We start from the raw sequence: 21919 nt of genomic DNA, 5'->3' as shown, positions 1-21919 counted from the left end.
TTCATCATTAAAAGATGTATACAAGCTTGTAATGTAAAGGGTGATAAGTAAAATCTCTTCTTCCCACTCAATCCCATCTATTAGTCTAAGGAAATCCTGAGCATCCTTCACATAAGAAGTAAGTTCTTTTACAAAAGGAGATAAGAAGGAATCAATATAAATGGATGTATTTTCCAATAGACTACTTCGTGAGGCCACTATGGGTCATCCAGGGGGATTCATCATATCTTTGTGGATTTTTGGAAGATGATAAAAAGTGGCAAGTACTGAATATTCACAATACAAGAACAAGTATTCATCTTGGTCTAGCATGCCATTATCCCTCCAAGTTCGTAAACGATTATAGAAACTCTCAATACATTTCTCATATACAATTCTCTTTATAGGAGAGTAACAGTTCGTGTCCTGCAATTGTCTCAGGGCTTCCGCATGGTATTGCTCTTTCTTTAGTAGGACAATATTCCCACCCTTGTCAGAGGGTTTTATGACAAGGGTCTCTTCCTTATTTAGATCTTGTATTGCCTTCCATTGTTTTGAAGGGATAGTGTAGTTCCTTTGGTGTGCCTTCGCATTATCTAGAGCCTTAATGTCTTGAATGGTTGCCTCATGGAACACATCTATGGCATCATGTGGCATTTGTAGCATGAAACGTGATTTTGCTCGCATACTGCTCATGTCACTTTGTTGTACGACTCCTGCTCTAGTTAGTGAGTTTGCAATATTATCGTTAGTGTCAATAGATTGCGATTCATCCAACGCTTGTAGAGAAAACAGTGCTTTGAGGTCATTGCCTGTAAGAATGTCCATCTGTACTTCAGTTTGTGGAAGACGAGGTGGCTTATTCCTTGGATGTAGAAGATGTACTTTTCTTCGTTTTAATTTCCTTACGACTTTAAACAGGTCTATACGAGTTTGAGTGTAGTTAAATTCGACAGTAGGAAAAAAGGTCAGGCCAAGCTTCAGCACCTGTATCACATTGTTGTTCAAGATCCTGTCTGTCAAATTAATGATGGTTTTCTCTTCTCTATTTACTACCATTTCCCTCGTCTCTACTTGCTCCTTGTCACCTGAAGAGTAAGGGATTCGCCGCGTCCTTTTTTGCTCCTTCTTGTTTTTCTTTTCGTCTGGGTGGTGGATTCTTGGGAGTGTTCCCAGTCGGCTTTCTCTTATCAGCTGGTATTCCTGAAAATAAGTTGTTACTTCGTTTTCTCCTGGCCATCACCTGTTGAAGTTGTTGATTGCTCACCTTCTGAGGTTTAAATCTCAGATTCTGAGGTGTGTCTTTGTGTTTGTCCGCTCTTTTTTTGTTGGCTTAATTTACTTCGTGGTGCATCATATCTTTTTGCGAACTTTAAAACACGTCCTGTGCTGTAGTCTCTCTCATCTCTGGCAAACTTAGTTTGTTTCTGGCATCAAATGGAATTTTCATAATCCCCTAGGTGAACTCATTCGCATAAAAAGAAACAGTATGACTGACAGAAGAGGATATACTAAAAGTATCTTACGAACAGCAGAGATAAGAGCAGATCAGCTGGTAAGATCCAATCTTCTAGCTGCTAAGACTGAAAAAGACCATATGACTAATATAGATGAGGCTCTAACTACAATGATTACTAGCTTCAACTCCAAGTCCTATAACATTGTACAGATTTTCAAGAAAAATTGGAAAATTCTAATGACTGATAATATTCTAAAAGACATCATTACACAGGCTCCCCAAATCACATATAGATGTAGCACCTCCTTGAAGGATCAACTAGTGCACAGTCATTACAAGGCCCACCCAAGAAGAAAGGATCCTGTTCCATGGTTCTTCCCATGTCTCAGGTGTAAGGCGTGTAAAAATAGCAATACAATTATAGAGTTCAAGACAGGAGGAGGTGGTAGAGGGAAAATTCTGAAGATAACTAAATTATTAAATTGCAACTCATAATACACAGTCTACTGTCTGGAAAATATCCTTGCCCTATAAGGCACATTGGCAGTACGATACATCCTGCGAAGTAAAGAATACTCAAACATATGCAGGCATCTGCCAGTGCCGGCTGCCTGCCAATAAAATGTATATTTGAAAAAAGACCCGTGAGTGCACTTGCATTTTGCCACGCCACAGCGAGACACCATTTGTGAATATATATATATATATATATATATATATATATATATATATATATATATATATATATATATATATATATATTCAGCATAAAGACGTCCTGCAGCGGTCTGGCAGCAAAGGAAGACGAGGCAAACCCAGGTATAGTGTATAGTGATTTTAATTGCTCAGCACCACTCCCCCACCATATATATATATATATACACTCACTTTTCTTGCTTATCTATATCCAAGAAAGAAGCACTCACAGGGATTTTCTCTCCTTCCATTTTATTTTAGAGCAAACATGACGTGTTTCGGCATCCGTCTTACTCTAATGTTTGAATAGCACGCCAAAAGGACGGTGTATTTTTTATAAATCAATTTGTCACATGATGTATCACGACATAAACAGTAACAACGGAAAACCAGAGACAACGGATTGTCTTGCAAACGTAAGTGCCATATTGGTACATATACCTTTGACATATAGACAGCTTCCATTATGGATTACCTTATTTGTCCCAAACTTTGTTAGACTTTAGCGCCGAATTGTCATGTCGATTACATCATTAATTCGCAAAATCCACAACACCAGAGTTTTTCATACAAAATGACAGCAATTGTGTTATTTTTTGGTGAACAGTCGCACTATCACGCCATGTATTGGCCTGAACTCATATTATATTTGCAACTAGCAAAATCTCTGCTGTGCATACTTATAACGCCGTATATCGGCCTTTGTGATTTGATCACCTTTAAAATTAAACACATGCTTAATGTGACCTTTGATTTAAAAAAAACCTCCCGGTAGCGGAACACATTTCAAATCTAAAAGAATTCATACAGTATACTTTTCATCTTCAATTGTTAACCACAGACAATTACATGATCTTAAATCTCTTTGGACTATCATCTTTGATCTCCCAAATGTATTGCCAGCTCTTCTCCACTATTCATCCCTTTCAGTGTTTTGGTCGGTAAATCAATTATATACCTTGATTCTAACCTTCGTAATCTGATCACCTTATCACCCCCTCTAGCATTGGGTAGCACTTGGTCAATGCCGAAGTAACACAATAGATCCCTATCGCTGCAATGTTTTTCTGCAAAATGCCTGGCCACAGGATACGTGGCATCCTTTTTGGTTATCGCCCGCATGTGCTCTAAAATGCTGATTTTAACTGGGTGAATAGTACTTCCAATGTACCTCAGTCCACATGGACATACTAAACAATACACTGCATAAGCAGTGTTACATGTTAGAAACTTGTTTATAGTCCTGTGTAGAAAAACAAACACGAACAACAAGAAAAGGGGGCAGGATAGAAACACCCTGACCCCCTAGGCCTGCTCAGGGGGTCCCACAAGGACCCCCAGGGCCCATTAAAAAAAATGCTTTGAGATTCGCGGACCCAGCGCGAATTTTGGCCGAAAATGTAAAAAAAAAGAAAAAAAACGCGGGCTCCCGCGCTTCGTTATTATTTAGCCCCCGGGTGGGCCAAGTCCCGGGTGTTGTGTCGGAAGCCGGAAGTAATCACCACAACACACAGGTCAGACTGTTCGCTATCCTGGTCTCACCAGCATTCTTTTATTACAAAGTAAAGCCCCACTCCTATTAAACCAATTAAGTCCCCACCCTATATAATGCACAGGTGAACCAGCGCGATCCCTTTATCTGCCGCCAGTCGAAACAAGGTAAGAGCAGCGAACAGATTACATTCCTCCACAAATTCAACAAAAATGACAAAAAACAAACATAAATTAATCTCAGACATGTTACATAATTCTTCAAACGTGTAGAATGAGCAGGACATGGCTGTAATTGATACCTCCCCACACCCCGAATCTGAGAATCAGAATCGGGTATCAGACGTGCAATAGGGGGAGACATAGGAACAGGTTCGGACTCCACACCGGATGGTGATACAGATGGAAACGCACCATGCTGTCCAGATGCCACGTTCTCCGCCAGTGGAACAAAAGGAAAACCCGAACACATATCATCAAATTCGTCATCCGTAACCACAGAGTCACCATCAGAAGGTACCACATGTCCATAACTTTGATCAAAAACAGGAGCTCGATAAGATTTAAAGAAAGATACATTTCGTGAAACAACCAACCCATCCCTCACAGCAGTCACTTTTGTCCCATGAACAGACTGCACAACCCAAGTCTCAGGCTCAAAGGGTAAACTGAACTTCCCTTTACGGGGCCGGTTTTTCACCATTACAAGATCGCCAACCAAAAATGTCCGGGGCTTAGCCCCACGTTTAAGTGCCACTTTATCGTTCATCACTTGCCAATTCTTCAGCTCCTCAGCCACAACTGCATAGCTTGCAGGAACCGCCTCCATTTGGAGCACAAAATTACTTAGAGGACGGTTCATGCAGAGGGACATTGGACTGACTTTAATGATGGAATGAGGAGTCATCCGATATTCCTTTAAGAACATAAATATGGCGCAGTCCAGATCCTGACGGTCTGTGACGGCAATCCTGATTGCTTTGTTAAGGGTACGTATAAAGCGTTCTGCTTCTCCATTGGCCTGGAGCCATAAAGGGGTGACTTTACGATGTACAATACCCCTAGCTTGCAGATATGTCGAAAATTCATGACTGGAAAAAGGAGGTCCATTATCAGTACACAATTCAGAAATCAAACCATGTGTCGCTATAATTTTATTAAACAGCGGTATAGTGCGACAGGCTGTGGTGGTGTCCATTATCTCGACTTCGGGATATTTAGAAAAGTCATCAATCACCACCAACATGTGCCGCCCATCAGGTAAACATCCAAAGTCAGCACTTGCCCTCTGCCACGGGAACGAGGGGATGCCTTCTGTAATGATAGGAACTGGGGCATCCCCACCCCCAGCGGCCTGACACAGCGCACAACCCAACACTGTAGTCTCCACCAGAGCGTCCAATCCGGAAAACCACACCTTGGATCTTAAACGGGATTTGGTCTTCACGACCCATTGATGCACCAGATGGGCCAAATCCACCACACGCTGTTGAAGACAGGCAGGAATCACCAACCGAGGACCTCTCATGAGACACCCCTCCAGGGAACAGGCCAATTCATCCCGCACCTAAAAGAGAGACGCCAAGGTAGATCTAGCGTCCTCCGTACGGCATTTGGAGGAATTCATGATCTCGTTCCACTTCCCAGTACCAACAGCGGATAGGCAAAGTTAAAGACACCTATCCCGAGCAGTGGAATCCACAATCTCCTCCATAGAAATCGGGAGAGATCTGGAACGCTCCACCACCAGCCGCACATACTACTCAATATCCTCGGCATCATTTTCCTCAGCAACAGTAGCAGGACGAAAATGCCGGGAAAGATAATCAGCGGGATTCAAAACCCCAGGATGAAAGACCACTGTAAAACAGTAATCCTGCAGCTGCAAAATCCACTTTTCAATGCGGGGAGGGGGCTTTGAAGATGAACCCATAAACAAAGGAATAAGGGGCTTATGGTCCGTATACACAACAAAAGGTTGGCCATACAAATATAAATGAAAGTGACGACATCCCCAATGTCCTCCTTCTCGATGTGAGAATATCGCTGTTCAGTGGCAGTCAAAGCACGACTAGCATACGCCACTGGAACCAACTCACCATTCCTCTGCCGCTGGGAAAGTACAGCCCCCAGGCCGCCTTGACTTGCATCCACAGAAAGCTCAGAGTCCAGCAACGGGTTAAAGTACACTAAAGTAGTGTCAGCGGATAGGGCCTGCTTGGTAGCTTGAAAGGAAGATTCCTGTTCCGGACCCCAGTCCCAGGTAACATTAGATTTAGTGAGTTCTCGTAAAGGAGCCGTTAAATCAGACAAACCACGAATGAAGCGGCCACAGTATTTGACCATTCCCATGAAGCTCCTTACACCAGACACGTTAACAGGAGCAGAGGCAGACTGAATGTCACACACCTTCAGAGGATCAGGGGACACACCATCTTGTGAAAAACGATACCCAAAGAACGAGATGTCTGTTCTCAAAAATTCACATTTCTCCTTATGTAGGGTTAGTCCATGATGTAACAACCTCTGAAACACACCTTTGAGGCGGCTAAGATGTACATCCAAGGTAGGGGCATGCACCAGAATATTATCGCTGACATTTATTACGCCATCCAGTCCAGACAAAACCCCACGAATCGTATCCTGGAAAACCTCTGCAGCACTAGAAATGCCAATGCAGGTGTGTGTGTGTGTATATGTGGGTGTGTGTGTATATATATATATATATATATACACACATATATACATGGTCAATGGTAGCCCCATCAGAGCATTTATTTTTAGGTCTCGCGACCTATCAATGCGCGCAAGCGCATTGAGCGGAGCGAGAATTCATGTCTCGAAAATCCTCGTCAAACCAAGGGCTTCGTTCCTGCGGTTTTCTTGAAGTTCACGTGAATCACGTGACCAAACAAGCGCGCGCATTCCGGCCGCACAGCACATCAAAGGGCTTCTCCTCCCCTAATTATTCAAGGCCGGCCGTACTTTCTGTTTCCCGGCCGCTCTGCATTCCCGGCCGCACAGCACATCAAAGGGCTTCTCCTCCCCTAATTATACATGGCCGGCCGCAGGCCGGCCGTACTTTCAGTTTCCCGGACGCTCTGCATTATCAGGTACGTGTTGTTTTTCACTTGTGTTGTTTTTCACTTTGTCTCCGTACAATCTCTCTGTGTCTACCTCTTCCCTCCCCTCTTGTTGTAATTTCTGTATCTTTCTTGCTGTTACTTGGTGTCTATAATTTGTTTAACAAGTATTGTTGCATTTGTTTTGCTTTGTACGTTTCTTCTAGTCCCACCCAACTAGTTTTATCACTGAGGGCATTTCCAGAACTTTAAAGAAGGAACACTCGCTGCTTCGATCCCGTGCCCCGCAGTGTCTGCTCGGACTTTGGGTCCCACTCCAAACCTCTTCGACGTCCTGACATCTGCCCTTTGACCACCGTCTCTTCCAGCCTTTCACCCTTTGTATTTGCCCCTTCCAACCACTTACACTCCAGTGTGACTCTCGTGCCTCAGGTCGTTCATTCTCCGGCTCCCCTTTTAAAATCTGCCCCTTCCGTCTCGTGCTCTTTGTTACCTTCCCGTTTGTCACATACCCTCTCATGTCTGCCCCTCCACGAACCCCGTCTGATACCTGTGCCCCCCGCTCTTTCTTTATTCACACCTCTAGGGTACTGCTCGGCCTCATTTCTCTCTTGCCCCTGATATAAATACACCCGCCCCGCAGCCTTCGGGAATGTCGCGAATTTGCCCCTTCCAACCACTTACACTCCAGTGTGACACTCGCTGCCATCTCGTGCCTCAGGTCGTTCATTCTCCGGCTCCCCTTTTAAAATCTGCCCCTTCCGTCTCGTGCTCTTTGTTACCTGCCCGTTTGTCACATACCCTCTCGTGTCTGCCCCTCCACGAACCCCGTCTGATACCTGTGCCCCCCCGCTCTTTCTTTACTCACACCTCTAGGGCACCGCTCGGCCTCATTTCTCTCTTGCCCCTGATATAAATACACCCGCCCCGCAGCCTTCGGGAATGTCGCGAATTTGCCCCTTCCAACCACTGTGCGCGCACAGCTGACTTGTTTGCCAAATTTATTTGCATTCCTCTTCACACTCTTTAGCTCACAGAGGCACGCGGTAAAAATTCACAACAATATCGGATGCTATCCCATGATAAATCCCCCCATTCAGCATCCACTAATCATCGTTTTGTCCTCCTCCGGGCGTTGGGAATGCTGCTCGGTTCTTCACTTGTGCCAACGACTGCATTTTCATGTACTAATTACTTTCTGTTAAAAAGAGGTCCTTTGTGTACGAATGTATTTTTAAATTTGATCGTTTTTGTAGCCTTACAAATGATTTACAAATACCCATTCAGAGGCGTGAGCACAAATCTGCAGAGAGAAAGGAAACAAACAGGACACATTTTTAAGGATAGACTGACTGGTTGCCAGAAGAACAATATGTATGACGCCTTTACGTTCCGACCCCAAGAGACAAAGTTAGTGCTGCGCTGTATGTTGAATAAATATTCTGGGTTGGATGCTTGGGGGTTATTGCATATACTTGTTTCTTTTGTTCCAGTTTTAAAAGCATGTCCATCAATACATAAAGAAGGGCAAGGGAGTGTAAGCCTAAATAGGAGCATAATTGCAGTCTGCTTCTGTGTCAGCCCCACTTACTTTGCTGCATTTTTATTATTTTGAATACTTTGTTGCTCAGCCATATGTTGCGCACAGAATGAAAAACTGGGCCATAACCACAACAAGCACTGGCGTTGCCAATAGGTTTCGCATTTGGAAAGTTGGAGATATTGGTTTTGTAAATGACATTTTATATTTATATATTGTTATTGACAATGCCAATAACGATATATAAATATAAAATGTCATTTACAAAACCAATAGCTCCAACTTTCCTACTGCGAGACCTATTGGCAACGCCAGTGCTTGTTTTAGTTTTAGCCATGTTCCAAAGCAGCCTGCATTGCTGTGCAACCAGTCTAAAAAAACAAATTGAAAAAGCCAGTAGATATTGAATACGTCAAACCTATTGGCTTTGCCAATGCTTGTTGTGCACTTCTCACACCTCGTTAATGGTGCCACTTTTCCCAAGTCCATGCGTGAACATGTAGCCCAGACCGCGTTTCTTTTCTTCAAATTCTGGTACTTCTAATCCTAGTTTTATACCGGGCTAAATAGGACTACAAGTCCCAGAATGCTACAAAAAAAACTGGACCGATTTCATGAGTCAAGCTTTACCCGGGAAAGTTTGCAGCTATGCCACTTCCTCGAACTCTCACCCTGCCCTGGCCCACCTGACCTCTCTCATCTCAGCTGATTTGTGCTCTCCGCACAGGCACTGCGCTGGCCACCTCAGCTGCAAGGGGTCAGTGCCCGGCGGGTCCTGGGGGCGGTTCCAATATGGCGGCGCCCACTGCAGGTGTGAGCTGCGAGGATTTCTCCGAGTTCCAGGTGAGCACAGCGGGTGGGGCAGTCTAGGGGCACAGAGGGGCGCCAGGCAGATGGGTGCATCCTTCTCCACAGCCACAGAGGCTCACCCTGCCTGAACGGCAGCGGGAGGGCGCCTCAGCGGTGCAGGATGGAGTGCCTACCCAGAGTGCAGCGGGGCAATGTCACTTATGATGAAGGGCAGCCCCAGCTCTTCACGTGCAGCAGGTAGGCACACACATACACACACACACTCGAGGCATTCACCAGGGAGGGGGGAGCAGATCTCGAGGCAGTGAGATTGCGATAGCCCCTCCACTGGGGGACAGAGAGACAACACAGGGTGTCTTCAGACTGCAGAACTACTTGTGGGAATGTTTAAGAGAAGAAAGCAACACACAGCTTAATTTTGAACGTGATTGCGATGTATATGGCTGGTGGACTGATGGGTTGTGTGTTGGAAGTGGGTTATGCATCAAGACATGTAAGATAGGGGAGAAGCACTGAAGCGATTCCTGCTAGACCTGCTTTGTTTTAAGAGGCAGGAAGGCGAGCTTCTCTTCAAAAGAACATGTTGTTTTTTATTTTTTTTATTTATTTATTTTAGGCGTTTTTATCTAGCGCGGACTTTACTCGAAGGTGTCAGAGCGCTTCACAATAGGAACAGTACTGATACATGAGGAGAAAATTACAAGTGAACAAATTACAAAAGCAAACATTAAGTAACCTGAGGCAAAAGTGACAATTGTGAGCAAACAAAATACAAGAGGTAGCAAAGGTACGCTACAGGAGGAAAAAGTGACATGTGCGCAAGTTACAAAAGTGTACAAAGTACAAGTAGAGGTATAATACTGCAATAAATGGCAGACACTCAAGCACAAGAACAAACGTTGCGTAGGGAATGGCGGCACTTGTGCAAGTATCTAAAGCAAACAAAATGTAAGAGGTAGCAAACAGTGTGTTACAAGAGAAAAGTGACGTGTGCATGTTACAAAAGAGTACCAAACACAGGTAGAAGGATAATACTGCAATAAATGGCGACTCTAAAACCACAAGAACACATTGGGAAGGCACTTCCATAGTCATGGAGAATAGAATTTTCTATAATGGAAGATCTTCCTTCAGATAATAGAATTTGGAAGTGTCTCTGAAGGAGGAGAACTTTGAGGTCAGTTTTGAAGGCCTGGGAGGATGAGGAGGTGGTCCGGAGCTGAGATGGACAAAGTAAATTCCCAATAGACATGAGGGCAATAGAGACCCCCAACCTAGACATTTGTATCTTTGGAAAGAATCGAGGGCACCCAGAGACAGGCATGGAGTAGACTGACATATCAACTCCTTAGATATTAATGCAAGTGAGGGTGGGTAGAACTAGCTTCCTGTTCGCATTGATGGTGTTAATGGCTGTAACTCCCTGTAGACTGGCATGGGTGGGCTGCAGTACTAAGGCTCCTAAGATAGGCACGGTGGAGGTAGCTTCCTGTTCGCATTAATGGTGTTAATGGCTGTAACACACACAAGATGTTTGTTTTGCTGCTCATCCTATGTGGGAAGGGTATACCTAGATGTGGGTCCCGTGCTCACTACGCCACTGGAGTCAAGCTATCCTGGCTGAAGACGGCTGATAGCCAGAAACTGGTCCTAGGATGCTTGATTCCGGTCCAGGGAAGACATGGCTTGGCAGTTCGGGATGGACTGTTCCCATGAGGCACAGGGTCAAGACTGATTTGCATATGGCCATGTCTGAACTGGGTTGGCTTGTTGAGCAAAATAACGATGGATTAAACCCAGATCTGTGACTGGGGGTGAATGTTTAGCCATTGTGCAACATTCCGTCCATCATCTTGTTTGTTTTGTTAATGGCTGTAACTCCCTGTAGACTGGCATGGGTGGGCAGCAGTACTAAGTCTAATAAGCTAGGCATGGTGGAGGTACGGTATCAGCTACAATTGTAGATAGGGAAGGGACTAGCACGCTCGTGACCATAGTACAGTACGCAGTTTGACATTCGTATGGCAGTAAAGCTTGTTTAGTTATCCATAGTTGACATGCCAAATTGTTCTGAGGTTTCCACTGTGGACAAGAGTCTACCTCTGCTTATGGACATACACTCTCTACGAAGAAACTGTGTATATTCCTAAGTAAGAAGAATGTATCCACTTCAATGAGTTATTGGTGTTTGATGGCAAGATGAAAAAGCTGTACTAAATCCATTCACCATCCTTTAGGTTGACAAGCGTGCCCACTGTTCAACAGAAGTACATGCGTATTACGCAGTTGGCGGTATTATGTGCTGTTGTTTAAAGGCGTATTTGGGTCATGTTGGAAATGTTCAGGGTTCTGTTAAAATGATGTGTGCTGTTGCTTGAGGGTGTCCCCGGTAGAGCATGGTAGTACGAGGTGATAAATAGCACTCTGCCCTCAGCTGCACTTGTAATAAAGTCCTGAGCCTAGGCATGTGCAGTACTTTCCAGTTATGAGTTGCAATTAGTTTTCACCTATGTAAGAACAATCAAACTAACTTAATAAGTTCAACGTAAAGAACACGCTCTGTATAAGATGCGATTTATTAAAGGTAAAGTAATAAACACATATAAGTAAAAAAATTTATATCACGTAATTCACAAATGGCATGAAATGCTGATGCTAAGATAGAAAATGATGCATCCCAGGCATCAAAGGGCTACATCACAGTGCTCCACAAAACACCTACTTTAACAAACATGACTTGAACAAGTTCTCACTAGTGTATAGTATCATTTTATGTGCTGTCCAGTATGGCCTAAGGTTATAGTTCCTTTCAACTTAATTGTCCATGTGAATGGACTTAAGCTATGTCAAATGCATCTTGCACTCGGATTGTTACAGTTGGCACATTAACTTACTAACCTACCATACCATGTTACTTTTCTGGTGTGAATTGTTGAATAGCCCACATGTTTTCAACATAGGCCCACAAGGAATAGATCCAGGTAGGATTTTCAAAATGAACACCAACTCTGTAAAATTGCTCTATGTAGTTATTTTGCATGTAAATTCTGTAGTCGGGTAGCCTTAAAATAACCACACAAAAAAACCTGGCACTACTGGACCCATGTAGGACACTTCTAAGCGAGATCAAAAGAGAGTCTCTTCATGTTTTTGGTGTGGGAGGCTATTGATTACAGCTAAAGCAGCTCCCCCACCAGATGCTTCAGGAATATGGGGGAGGGGGCATGTAAGTTGATGAGGGCTGCTGTAGGCATCTCCTCTTGCCTTTTCAATTCCACTACAGTGATTTCGAGTTGGCCCATAGCCTGCACAAGTACTTCATCCAGATAAGATTTCTGTTCGCCTTCAGGGAGTTTTACATTTGTTTTCGTCATTGGAAATGCACCAGTAAGTGTGCATGTAAAATAATAAAACAAGCATTAGAAATGCAATCGGGCTCGGATTTATTTGAGTTTGAGCTAATGGCATTGTAAATGCCAATGTATTGTTGCTATGTGTTATGGAGTGTGTTCATGTGGTGTGTACTGCCAGTGATTTCATTGTGAGTGTGAGAATATTGCACCGTTACTGCCTGTGTTGTCCTTCTTGTGAGTGTGAGAAGCTTGCACCTCTGCTGCCTGTGGTCTCCTTGTGAGTGTGAGAAGCTTGCACCACTGCTGTTTGTGATGTCCTTTTTGTGACTGGGAGAAGATTGCACCTCAGCTGGCTGTGGTCTCCTTGTGATCGTGAGAAGATTGCACTGCTGCTGCCTGTGATGTCCTTCTTGTGACTGTGAAAAGCTTGCACCACTGCTGCTTGTGATGTGTTTTTTGTGAGTGGGAGAAGATGGCATCTCAGCTGCCTGTGGTCTCCTAGTGGATGTGAGAATTTTGCACTGCTGCTGCCTGATCTATTCTGCAGTGCACTCCCTTGCACCACTGCTGTTTTTTAGGTCTTTCTTGCGAGTGTGAGAAGCTTGCACATCTGCTGCCTGTGAGTATGAGAATATAGCATTGTGCATCTCTGTGCTATTCCTGTTTTTCATTGTTGCAAATGTGGAAGTTTGCACCTCTGCTGCCTGTAGTCTCCTTGTGATTGTGAAAAGCTAGCACTGCTGCTGTTTGTAATGTCGTTCTTGCGAGTGTGAGAAGATTGCACCTCAGCTGCCTGTGGTCTCCTTGTGAGTGTAAGAAGCTTGCACAGCTGCTGCCTGTGATGTCTTACTCACTACTCTACTCTGCACTCACTACTCTGCACTCACTACTCTGCACTCACTACTCTGCACTCACTACTCTGCACTCACTACTCTGCACTCACTACTCTGCTCACTACTCTGCTCACTACTCTGCTCACTACTCTGCTCACTACTCTGCTCACTACTCTGCTCACTACTCTGCTCACTACTCTGCTCACTACTCTGCTCACTACTCTGCTCACTACTCACTACTCTACTCACTATTCACTACTCTACTCACTATTCACTACTCTACTCACTACTCACTACTCTGCACTCACTACTCACTACTCTGCACTCACTACTCACTACTCACTACTCTGCACTCACTACTCTGCACTCACTACTCACTACTCTGCACTCACTACTCTGCACTCACTACTCACTACTCTGCACTCACTACTCACTACTCTGCACTCACTACTCACTACTCTGCACTCACTACTCACTACTCTGCACTCACTACTCACTACTCACTACTCTGCACTCACTACTCACTACTCTGCACTCACTACTCACTACTCTGCACTCACTACTCACTACTCTGCACTCACTACTCACTACTCTGCACTCACTACTCACTACTCACTACTCTGCACTCACTACTCACTACTCTGCACTCACTACTCACTACTCTGCACTCACTACTCACTACACACTACTCTGCACTCACTACTCACTACTCTGCACTCACTACTCACTACTCTGCACTCACTACTCACTACTCTGCACTCACTACTCACTACTCACTACTCTGCACTCACTACTCACTACTCTGCACTCACTACTCACTACTCACTACTCACTACTCTGCACTCACTACTCACTACTCTGCACTCACTACTCACTACTCTGCACTCACTACTCACTACTCTACTCACTACTCTACTCACTACTCTACTCACTACTCTACTCACTACTCTACTCACTACTCTACTCACTACTCTACTCACTACTCTACTCACTACTCTACTCACTACTCAACTCGAAATACCACACACACACACACACACACTCAGCAGCAAGCAGAGCGTGGACATAAAATTAAAAACTAACGGCAGGCCCAATAAACAAATCGTCACACACTCCAACACGCTAAATGTCACATACATATTAAATGGTATAAAGGACAACTGGCACAAACATACACACATGTACCGTCTGTAATATAAAGATAAGCAGCAAACACAATAAATGCTATACGTACAAACGAAACTGTACACATCTACCCAAATGACAACACCCATGCACCAAAAACTCAAACGTACTACATAATACCAAAGAGGAGACAGAAACTAGTTAACAGATATACAAGTAAATTAAATAAACTCCAAAGAGCACAAAATAAGTGCAAGACATACAAACCAAAAGGCACACAAGCGACACAATTAGCAAATGAACCTACCAACAGAGATTTGTTAAAAGTCGCCTAAATGCACATTATATGTACATAATCAAATGGTATTCAAATGCAGCTGAAATGCCCACTCCGATCATTAATCTGTGAATGAAGCACAAATGATGAAACACACAGGGCCTGGATAACTATCTGCCCACCAGCTCTGAAACGTTTACTTTGTTCCAGGCAGAAGGGATTTATTCAGTTTTCAATGTGAACAAGGCCCGAATTCTATTCCTCTCAGAAAAGTGCAGCTACCTCTGTCACATTACAAGGTAAAAATCTGTTTCTCATTAGAATATAAATGCAAATAAAAATTCCTGTTGTCAAGAAATATTTTCCAACTGGGTGGGCCTGCCCACTTCCCTCCGGCTCGATTTCACACTTCTGTTTCTGCAAAGAACTTGATAAATCTTCTTTCCAATTGGTGATGGAAAAACGTAAAACCCCCAAATACTAATTTAAACATACAAACGTTCGAAATGTGCAGCAAAAACGAAACTAGACCGAGAGAGCGGAACCAAAGTGAAAAAAAAAACATGTCTGCAAGAGCCAAACATACACATGGGCCGCTTGAAGTCACATTATTATGTCAGTCACATCATAGTGCTTTAGGGCTTTCACCTTATTCACAACCACTTTCACTTCCCTTACTTTTCTGAGGCACATTCAGGTTCTCTATCTATTCTAGACTCTCTGTATTTCTCTCTATCCCATCTCTCTGTGTCTCTCCCGCTCCTGCAAATACTGGTATTAGGCGCTACAAACTACTCCTGCCCTTCCCTCCTAGACATTTTGCACCTCGAGGCACTGTCCCTGGGCCAGTCTTTGGGGTACTCGTTTGCTGAGAACCTTGACCTTCTGCGCTTAAAGGCTCTGTGTCCAGGACCTGTGGCTCACTATGCAGCCTACTGCACCCCCCTCATGCTCCGGCACACTCGGGCTGATGACTCTTCTAAACTAGCGTTCATGGGCAGCTGAGAGTGCCTCGAGGCGCGTGGCATGGACAGTAATCCCTAGTGCCCTGTGCAGGTGGTGGTCAGTAGGCTGGAGGAAGTGGTCTGCGTGGAGAATGGCATCCAAGCTCTGGGGTACAGCTATCAATACAGGGGCCTGTTCTCAGTCTTTGGCTCCTTTCTGATAAGGCAGCTCAGTTGGCTTATGCAATGCCTGAAGCGATCTGCTTTTAAAGTGAGAGTCACGATATCAGTTTAGCAGGGCCCCCCAATCCTGCTAACCTGACTGCCTCGGGTTCAGCAGCTTAGGGAGAACTGGTGATACGTGCAATAAAGGAACGATCGTTGCTCATACACTTAACTATCCCTGAATAGGAGATATAAACACATGTAGGACTTAGAGGGGGATTTTCTTGCACTGTCAGTGACCTAGTCAAAGAGGTCACAAACGAGCCGAAACTATCAGAACTCCAACTTTCCGCACAAGGACCCCATAAATACATTTGCCCAGGGCGCCCCAAATGCATGAAACTACCGGCATGTTATTAAAGCGTTACAGCGTAACAAGGTTCTATAAAATTAATTACCTTGGCCCCGGGGAGGAATGCACGCCTCGAGTCATTAGAGAATACTGCATTTAGTAGATTCTTGCTGCGCTGTAATGGAACCCCAAGAGGTACGACACTCTCGGTTGGCACGAGTTCGGGGAATAATAGAGGTAGAGATAGCGCTGCAATGGATTTCATTCGGCCCCTCGAAATATAGGAGTTGGCCGTGCTCACTTCACTCGCTCCACACGGCGAGCACACAACTGACACCGAACCTCACAGGAACCTTTAAAAATTGCTGTAAACAACGCATTCCACAGAAACTGTATTACCCTATTATACAAGGCGGCAAAACCCAACATGCATTTAGAGGTAACTCCGCAGCATCAGCGTGGGGGCAGGTTTAGGTCCCTTGACAGATGAAATATTGGCCCATTGCTGTCCACAAACGGATGAGCTCCCGCCCAAGCAGTCAGTGGCGTCTAATCTACTACGGCCACACTCAGTGTATATTGGACTCCCTAATACATAGACTGGGGCTGAAGGAAGACCGGGTGTGTCTGTTGTGGGGAGGAGGGTGCAGAGTTTCTCCACCAGGACTGGAGTTCTGCAGTGGCTTGTAGGTTTTCGTGTGAAGTCTTCGCTTCTCTACAAGAAATCACGGAGGTCCGTTTTTTTTTTGCCGAGTTTTATATAGCGCTAACTTGACCCGAATCGGGTATCAGAGCGCTTTACAGAGCACCAGTTACGTTACATGAGGAGTCAGGACACAACACTCACCTTTAAAGTTGCTGGGGCGGCCGCCGGTGCAATCTGCAGACTCCAGAATTCACAGGAGAGGAGGGGCTGGGGCCGGGAGGAGCAGCTCAGGCTCGCAGTCCGCAGTCGCAGGCTCCGCTCAGCTCGAAAGGAATTTGAAAAGGAGGAAGTGGCAATGGCTGCATTTTAGGAACGTACTTGCAGTGATCCGGATGAGTGAGGCTGATGAAGCGCTTTCCCGGCCTGGCATGCAGCAGCTGCGCGCTGAGCGCTGCTGAATTGTGAACGCGCCCGGCCATCTGGATTCACTAACGGAGGCACCCTGACAGCTCCTAATTATAATTTATGTACTTCTTTGCGCGAGCACGAACGAAATATGCCCAAAATGGCGGAACAAAACTACATTTACCCTATCACTTCAAGCCTATTAAAACGAAAACACAAGGAAGACGAATTACTGGCCAGATGACAGAAAACGCTAATGAATGTGTGGAATTCCTCTCCCCAAGGCCCTAGGAGATACTTCTTTTTTTTTCTACTAACATTAGGATCTCGAAACTCCTCCCCCACTTACAGTGGGGAGGAGTCCGAGCCCTAATAAAAAGGGACTGGATGAGCTACTCTGCAGGAATAGGAATATACATTGAAAACTCTGCAGGTCTGTTCTTGCTGTACACGAGATATAAATGATGAGAACTGAGCAGGCAACGTTAGGTTATTTCATTCTCCTTTTACACTATCTGGCACCATAGTATCTTCTTAGACCCATGCAGGAGAAAAGTTCTCTTTGCGGTCTCTAGCTGCTTTCTCTTTTATTTATTTGGTGGTGAGAGAATAAAATGCAGAGAAGAAAGATTAAGTGAAAGACAGAAGCAACGAAAGAGTGATGCATTTTCTGAAACCTATTCAGACTACGGTTTTACCGTTGGCGGATGTAATAAACATCCCAATATGAGACAAAGAACCTGGTGGACTGCTCGTTACATGAAGATGTTGCATTGTACGCAACAATCAATCCTGTTAGATTCACACGTCTACCTATTCTTGGGAAGTTAATTCCAAACCTCCTTTTCCCCATGCATGGACACACTGAAGAATATGTTATGCTTTTTATTAAAATCAAAATAATTTCCTAGTGCATACTGTTGTATAGTTGTGACTACAAAAATAAACAGAATAGTGGCAATAGAAATATTGAAACATTATAACAGTATTTTTTAGAGTTCCCCTGCATTTGTTATTTAACTCCTCTCTTATTGCTTTTAATTAGACTAAGATAACTCCAACCGAGACTGTACGAGATTCTTAGGTGACCTTGTCTTTTACAATGTACCTTAGCAGGACAACAGAGGCACTGTTCTATATGAATAGAGCTATTGCCACAGAAAGCTTGTAAGGCCTATCTGGTGGCCATCTACAAAGTGTTTAAAGCGCCTATCTGCGCGAGCCCACTCTCTCAGCCGTGAGCACACTCTCTCAGCTTCCTGGAGGTATAAAGATTCATTGTTTGCATTTAACTTGCATACTCTTTTCAGATCATTTTGAAAAAAAGGGACCTCCAATTGAATATTATCAAAAACTACAATCAACATGCACTTTCACCTTTTTCTGATTCTGTGAAACATTGACTGAAACACATACATAATCAGTTGCTGCAACAAACATTAAACGGAAACGTTTTTTGGTAACACATTTTATTAAGGGTTTTGCTACAATGTGCATTCGTACACCAGAAGTAGGAACGTACAACATATGGTATCATAGCAAGAGGGTCACCAATGATGATAGATAAATTGCCGATACTAAACAAGGGGTATCCACTGTAAAATCCACCAATAATAGCATTTGAAACCAGGAGTACAAGTATAAGGTGCTGCAACATGTGGGTATGTTGTAGAAAGGGGAATTGTGTGTGCACCAGGTAAATTCAATGGGGATGGGCCAGGTAAATTCAATGGGGATGGGGGAAGAGTAACAGGGTGCTGGGGAACGGTCAAAAGCGGAAACTCTTACAACTAAAAAGTCACTGGGGTACCATAGTGAGTTGGGAAGGAGCAGGCGGGACATTAGTGAGGGGAACAACTGTGTCCCAATATGAGGTGAGAGCAGGGCAGACCCATACCAGGTGACAGAAGTCCACTACCTCGAATTGGCATCTGGAGCAGGAAGCCTATGCATCGTGCTCTCTCCCCGATGTATTACGTCACACACACATCCTTCTATCCCTCTTACTTACTCCCTACCCCACCCAGTTAGTCTGTAAAAGCATATCAACAGGTTTTGGTAAAGAGGAGTCTTTATTGGATTGATTTTCTTTCATCTCCTGCCTTCCATATATTGTATGAAGCCCCAGGACTTGGCATCCAATGGCAGTCTTTGTCACTGTGGAGGGGCAAGCTGCTGTGCTCGCTCATCTTGCGTTTGCGGCAGAATGTGTACTTAGAGTGACTGGGTAGATTTCACTTTTCTCTGAGGGCAATAAATCTGCCCCCCGGGCTGCTTTAGCACACTGTAGAGACGCTCTAGATGTTGCACGGCACGTCGGCGGACGTGACGTGCAGGCGGCCAGGATTGGCTGCGGGTGTTGGGGGCGTGGCTAGCGGGAAGAGCGGGCGCTGGAGCGGAGGCTCGGCGCTCTTTGGGGTTGTTGGAGTTATAACCAATAAAGAAGAGTTAACTACAGCAAGGTCTCAGAGTAGTCATTGGTGCCTGCCTACATCATTACAGTGGCGACGAGGGTGGGACTGAAGACCACCCAGCAAGGCAGAACCACTGACTCAGCCCTATGCGACAAGCGAGCACCAGAAGCTTCAGGACCACCCCACGAGGTACAGGGGAGCAAGACTACCTGGTGCAGGAGAACAGTTACCCCAAAGAGCGCGGCAGAGCCCGGCACACCGGAGGGTGTGGCGCAGAGGAAGGAAAAAAGGGAGGAAAAGCCCTGGAAACCTAGAAGTAAGGCAGGAGAAGAGCGCCGACCCACCCAGCGAGCAGCAGACCAGTGAGCACGCGCTGGAGGGTTCACAAGGAGCCGAGGGGGCCGACACGGACAGTCCCTGAACCCCAGCAAGTGGAGAAGAACAAGACGACGCACTAGGGAGTCCCCGTGGCCAAGTAAGATCACTACCTGCAGCGAAGAGCGAGAAGATGAGCGCGCAAGCAGGCTACGCGATGGCTCCGGTACAGTTCTTACCTCGCCCAGGAGAACCCCTCATGAAGTGGGAGGACTGGAGAGAATACATCGACAATTTCATAGGTGTACTGGAAGATGAGAATGAGGAGGTATTCAAACCCCAGAGGAAGAAACGCATTTTGCTACTGAACTTAGGCCCAGAAGGACTCCGGATTTACAAGAGCTTGGTCCCGAAACAGAGGACATCCACAGACGACGACGTATACGCACATGCGCTCGAAGACCTCAATGAACACTTCAGACCGGCGGTGTGCGTGTCGGTGGATAGGTTTAATTTCCAACAGAGGAAGCAGAAGCAAGGAGAAACAGTGGAGGAGTATGTGGCGGCACTGAAACGACTGGCAGCCACGTGCAGGTACGCCAACTGGGAAGAGGAATTCATCAAGGACCAGGTGGTGATGCATACCACGTGCACGAATGTGCAGGACAAGCTATGGGCTAGTGGAGACACCACACTGAAGGAGGTGTTGGTCATCGTGAAGAGAGCGGAATTAGCACGGCGATGCGCTGAAGTGACGAAAAAAGATATGGCGTCCAGCACGATGGTGAACAAAGTGGATGACGAGGGGACTAGCAGAGAGTACCGAAACAGGAAACCAACCGAAAGAGGGCCCAGCAAGTGGCAAAGCAGCACGAACACGTCGAGTAAACAAGCGGGAAGCAACAGGAAGTCATGCTACAGGTGTGGGAGCTGGTCGCACGAGGCGCACGATCGGAAGTGCCCCGCGTTCCGCGCCAAGTGTGCGTTCTGTGGAATAATCGGCCACTACGAGAAGGTTTGCAGGAAGAAGGCCTCCAAGAGCATGGTGAGATGTGTGGGTCAAGGCAACGACGATCCGGACGGCTATTCGGAGCCAGAAGAAGTCACGGTGATCTACATTGAGGATCAGGTACTGAGCACGGAGGGCAAAGTTCTAGACAGAGAAGGTAGACGCACGATGAAACCGGTTTCGGAGATGGCTATAGGCGGTGTCAAGATCAACGTGGTGGCAGATACAGGGTCTCCCTTCACCATCATCCAGAGAGCAGTGTGGGAGGAGAAATTTGCGCCACGACTCGGGCCAGAGCTAGAAAAGCTAGACATCCGCCCGGTCACGTACAACGGAGATCGTATCCCCATGGCAGGATTCAGACCCTTGACCTTCGAATTTCGAGGCCGGTCAGCACGCTGTAAACTCTATGTATCGGAGAGAGGGCCGTCAGTCTTGGGTTGGTTGGATCCGGGCGACCTAGGAATCAAGCTGGATCCGGGTGGCAAGGAGCAAATTCTTCTGACGGACCAGGTGGCAGGGCCAAGTCTGGACAAATGGAAAAGCGAATATCCAAAGGTATTTGGGGGCACAGTGGGGAAGCTGGAAAAATTCGCCCACAAGATCATCCTGAAGGAGAACGCTGTCCCGGTGGCCCACAAGGCTAGAAATGTCCCGTTGGCAGTGAGAGACGCTGTGAGAGCAGAACTACAAGACCTGGAAAACAAGGGGATCATAGAACCCATCACGTGCGCCGAGTGGCTGGCGCCCCTGGTAGTGGTCAAGAAACCCAACGGAAGGGTCCGGTTGTGCGTTGACCTGAGAGAACTGAATAAAAACATTGTGGTGGAAAGATTCCCCTTGCCCAGGATAGAGGAGATGCTGGCCAGCACCAGGGGGATTAAGTGGTACTCAACAATAGACTTGACCTCTGCATATCATCAAATTGCTCTGCATCCGGACAGCCGCAAACTAACATCTTTCATCACCCCGTTTGGGTGCTATCAATTCCGCAGGATGCCATTCGGTTTAGCTTCTGCAGCG

At 45.6% G+C, this 21919-nt stretch overlaps 1 protein-coding gene across 1 annotated transcript in view; it reads left to right on the top strand.

Moving 5' to 3' along the window:
* Positions 1-8956: 8956 nt before the first annotated feature.
* Positions 8957-21919, top strand: part of MIX23 (mitochondrial matrix import factor 23) — a 49821-nt gene continuing 36858 nt past the window's right edge. Inside the window, exon 1 of the mRNA XM_078656632.1 lies at positions 8957-9091. Coding sequence (XP_078512758.1) covers positions 9041-9091 — 51 coding nt within the window. The 5' untranslated portion in view covers positions 8957-9040. The remainder of the gene's footprint in view (positions 9092-21919) is intronic.

The sequence above is a fragment of the Lissotriton helveticus genome, chromosome 8 (genome assembly GCF_964261635.1).
Source record: "Lissotriton helveticus chromosome 8, aLisHel1.1, whole genome shotgun sequence".
Lineage (NCBI taxonomy): Eukaryota > Metazoa > Chordata > Amphibia > Caudata > Salamandridae > Lissotriton > Lissotriton helveticus.
Note: the sequence above shows the minus strand (reverse complement) of the source record. Positions and strands in the feature narration are given on the sequence as shown.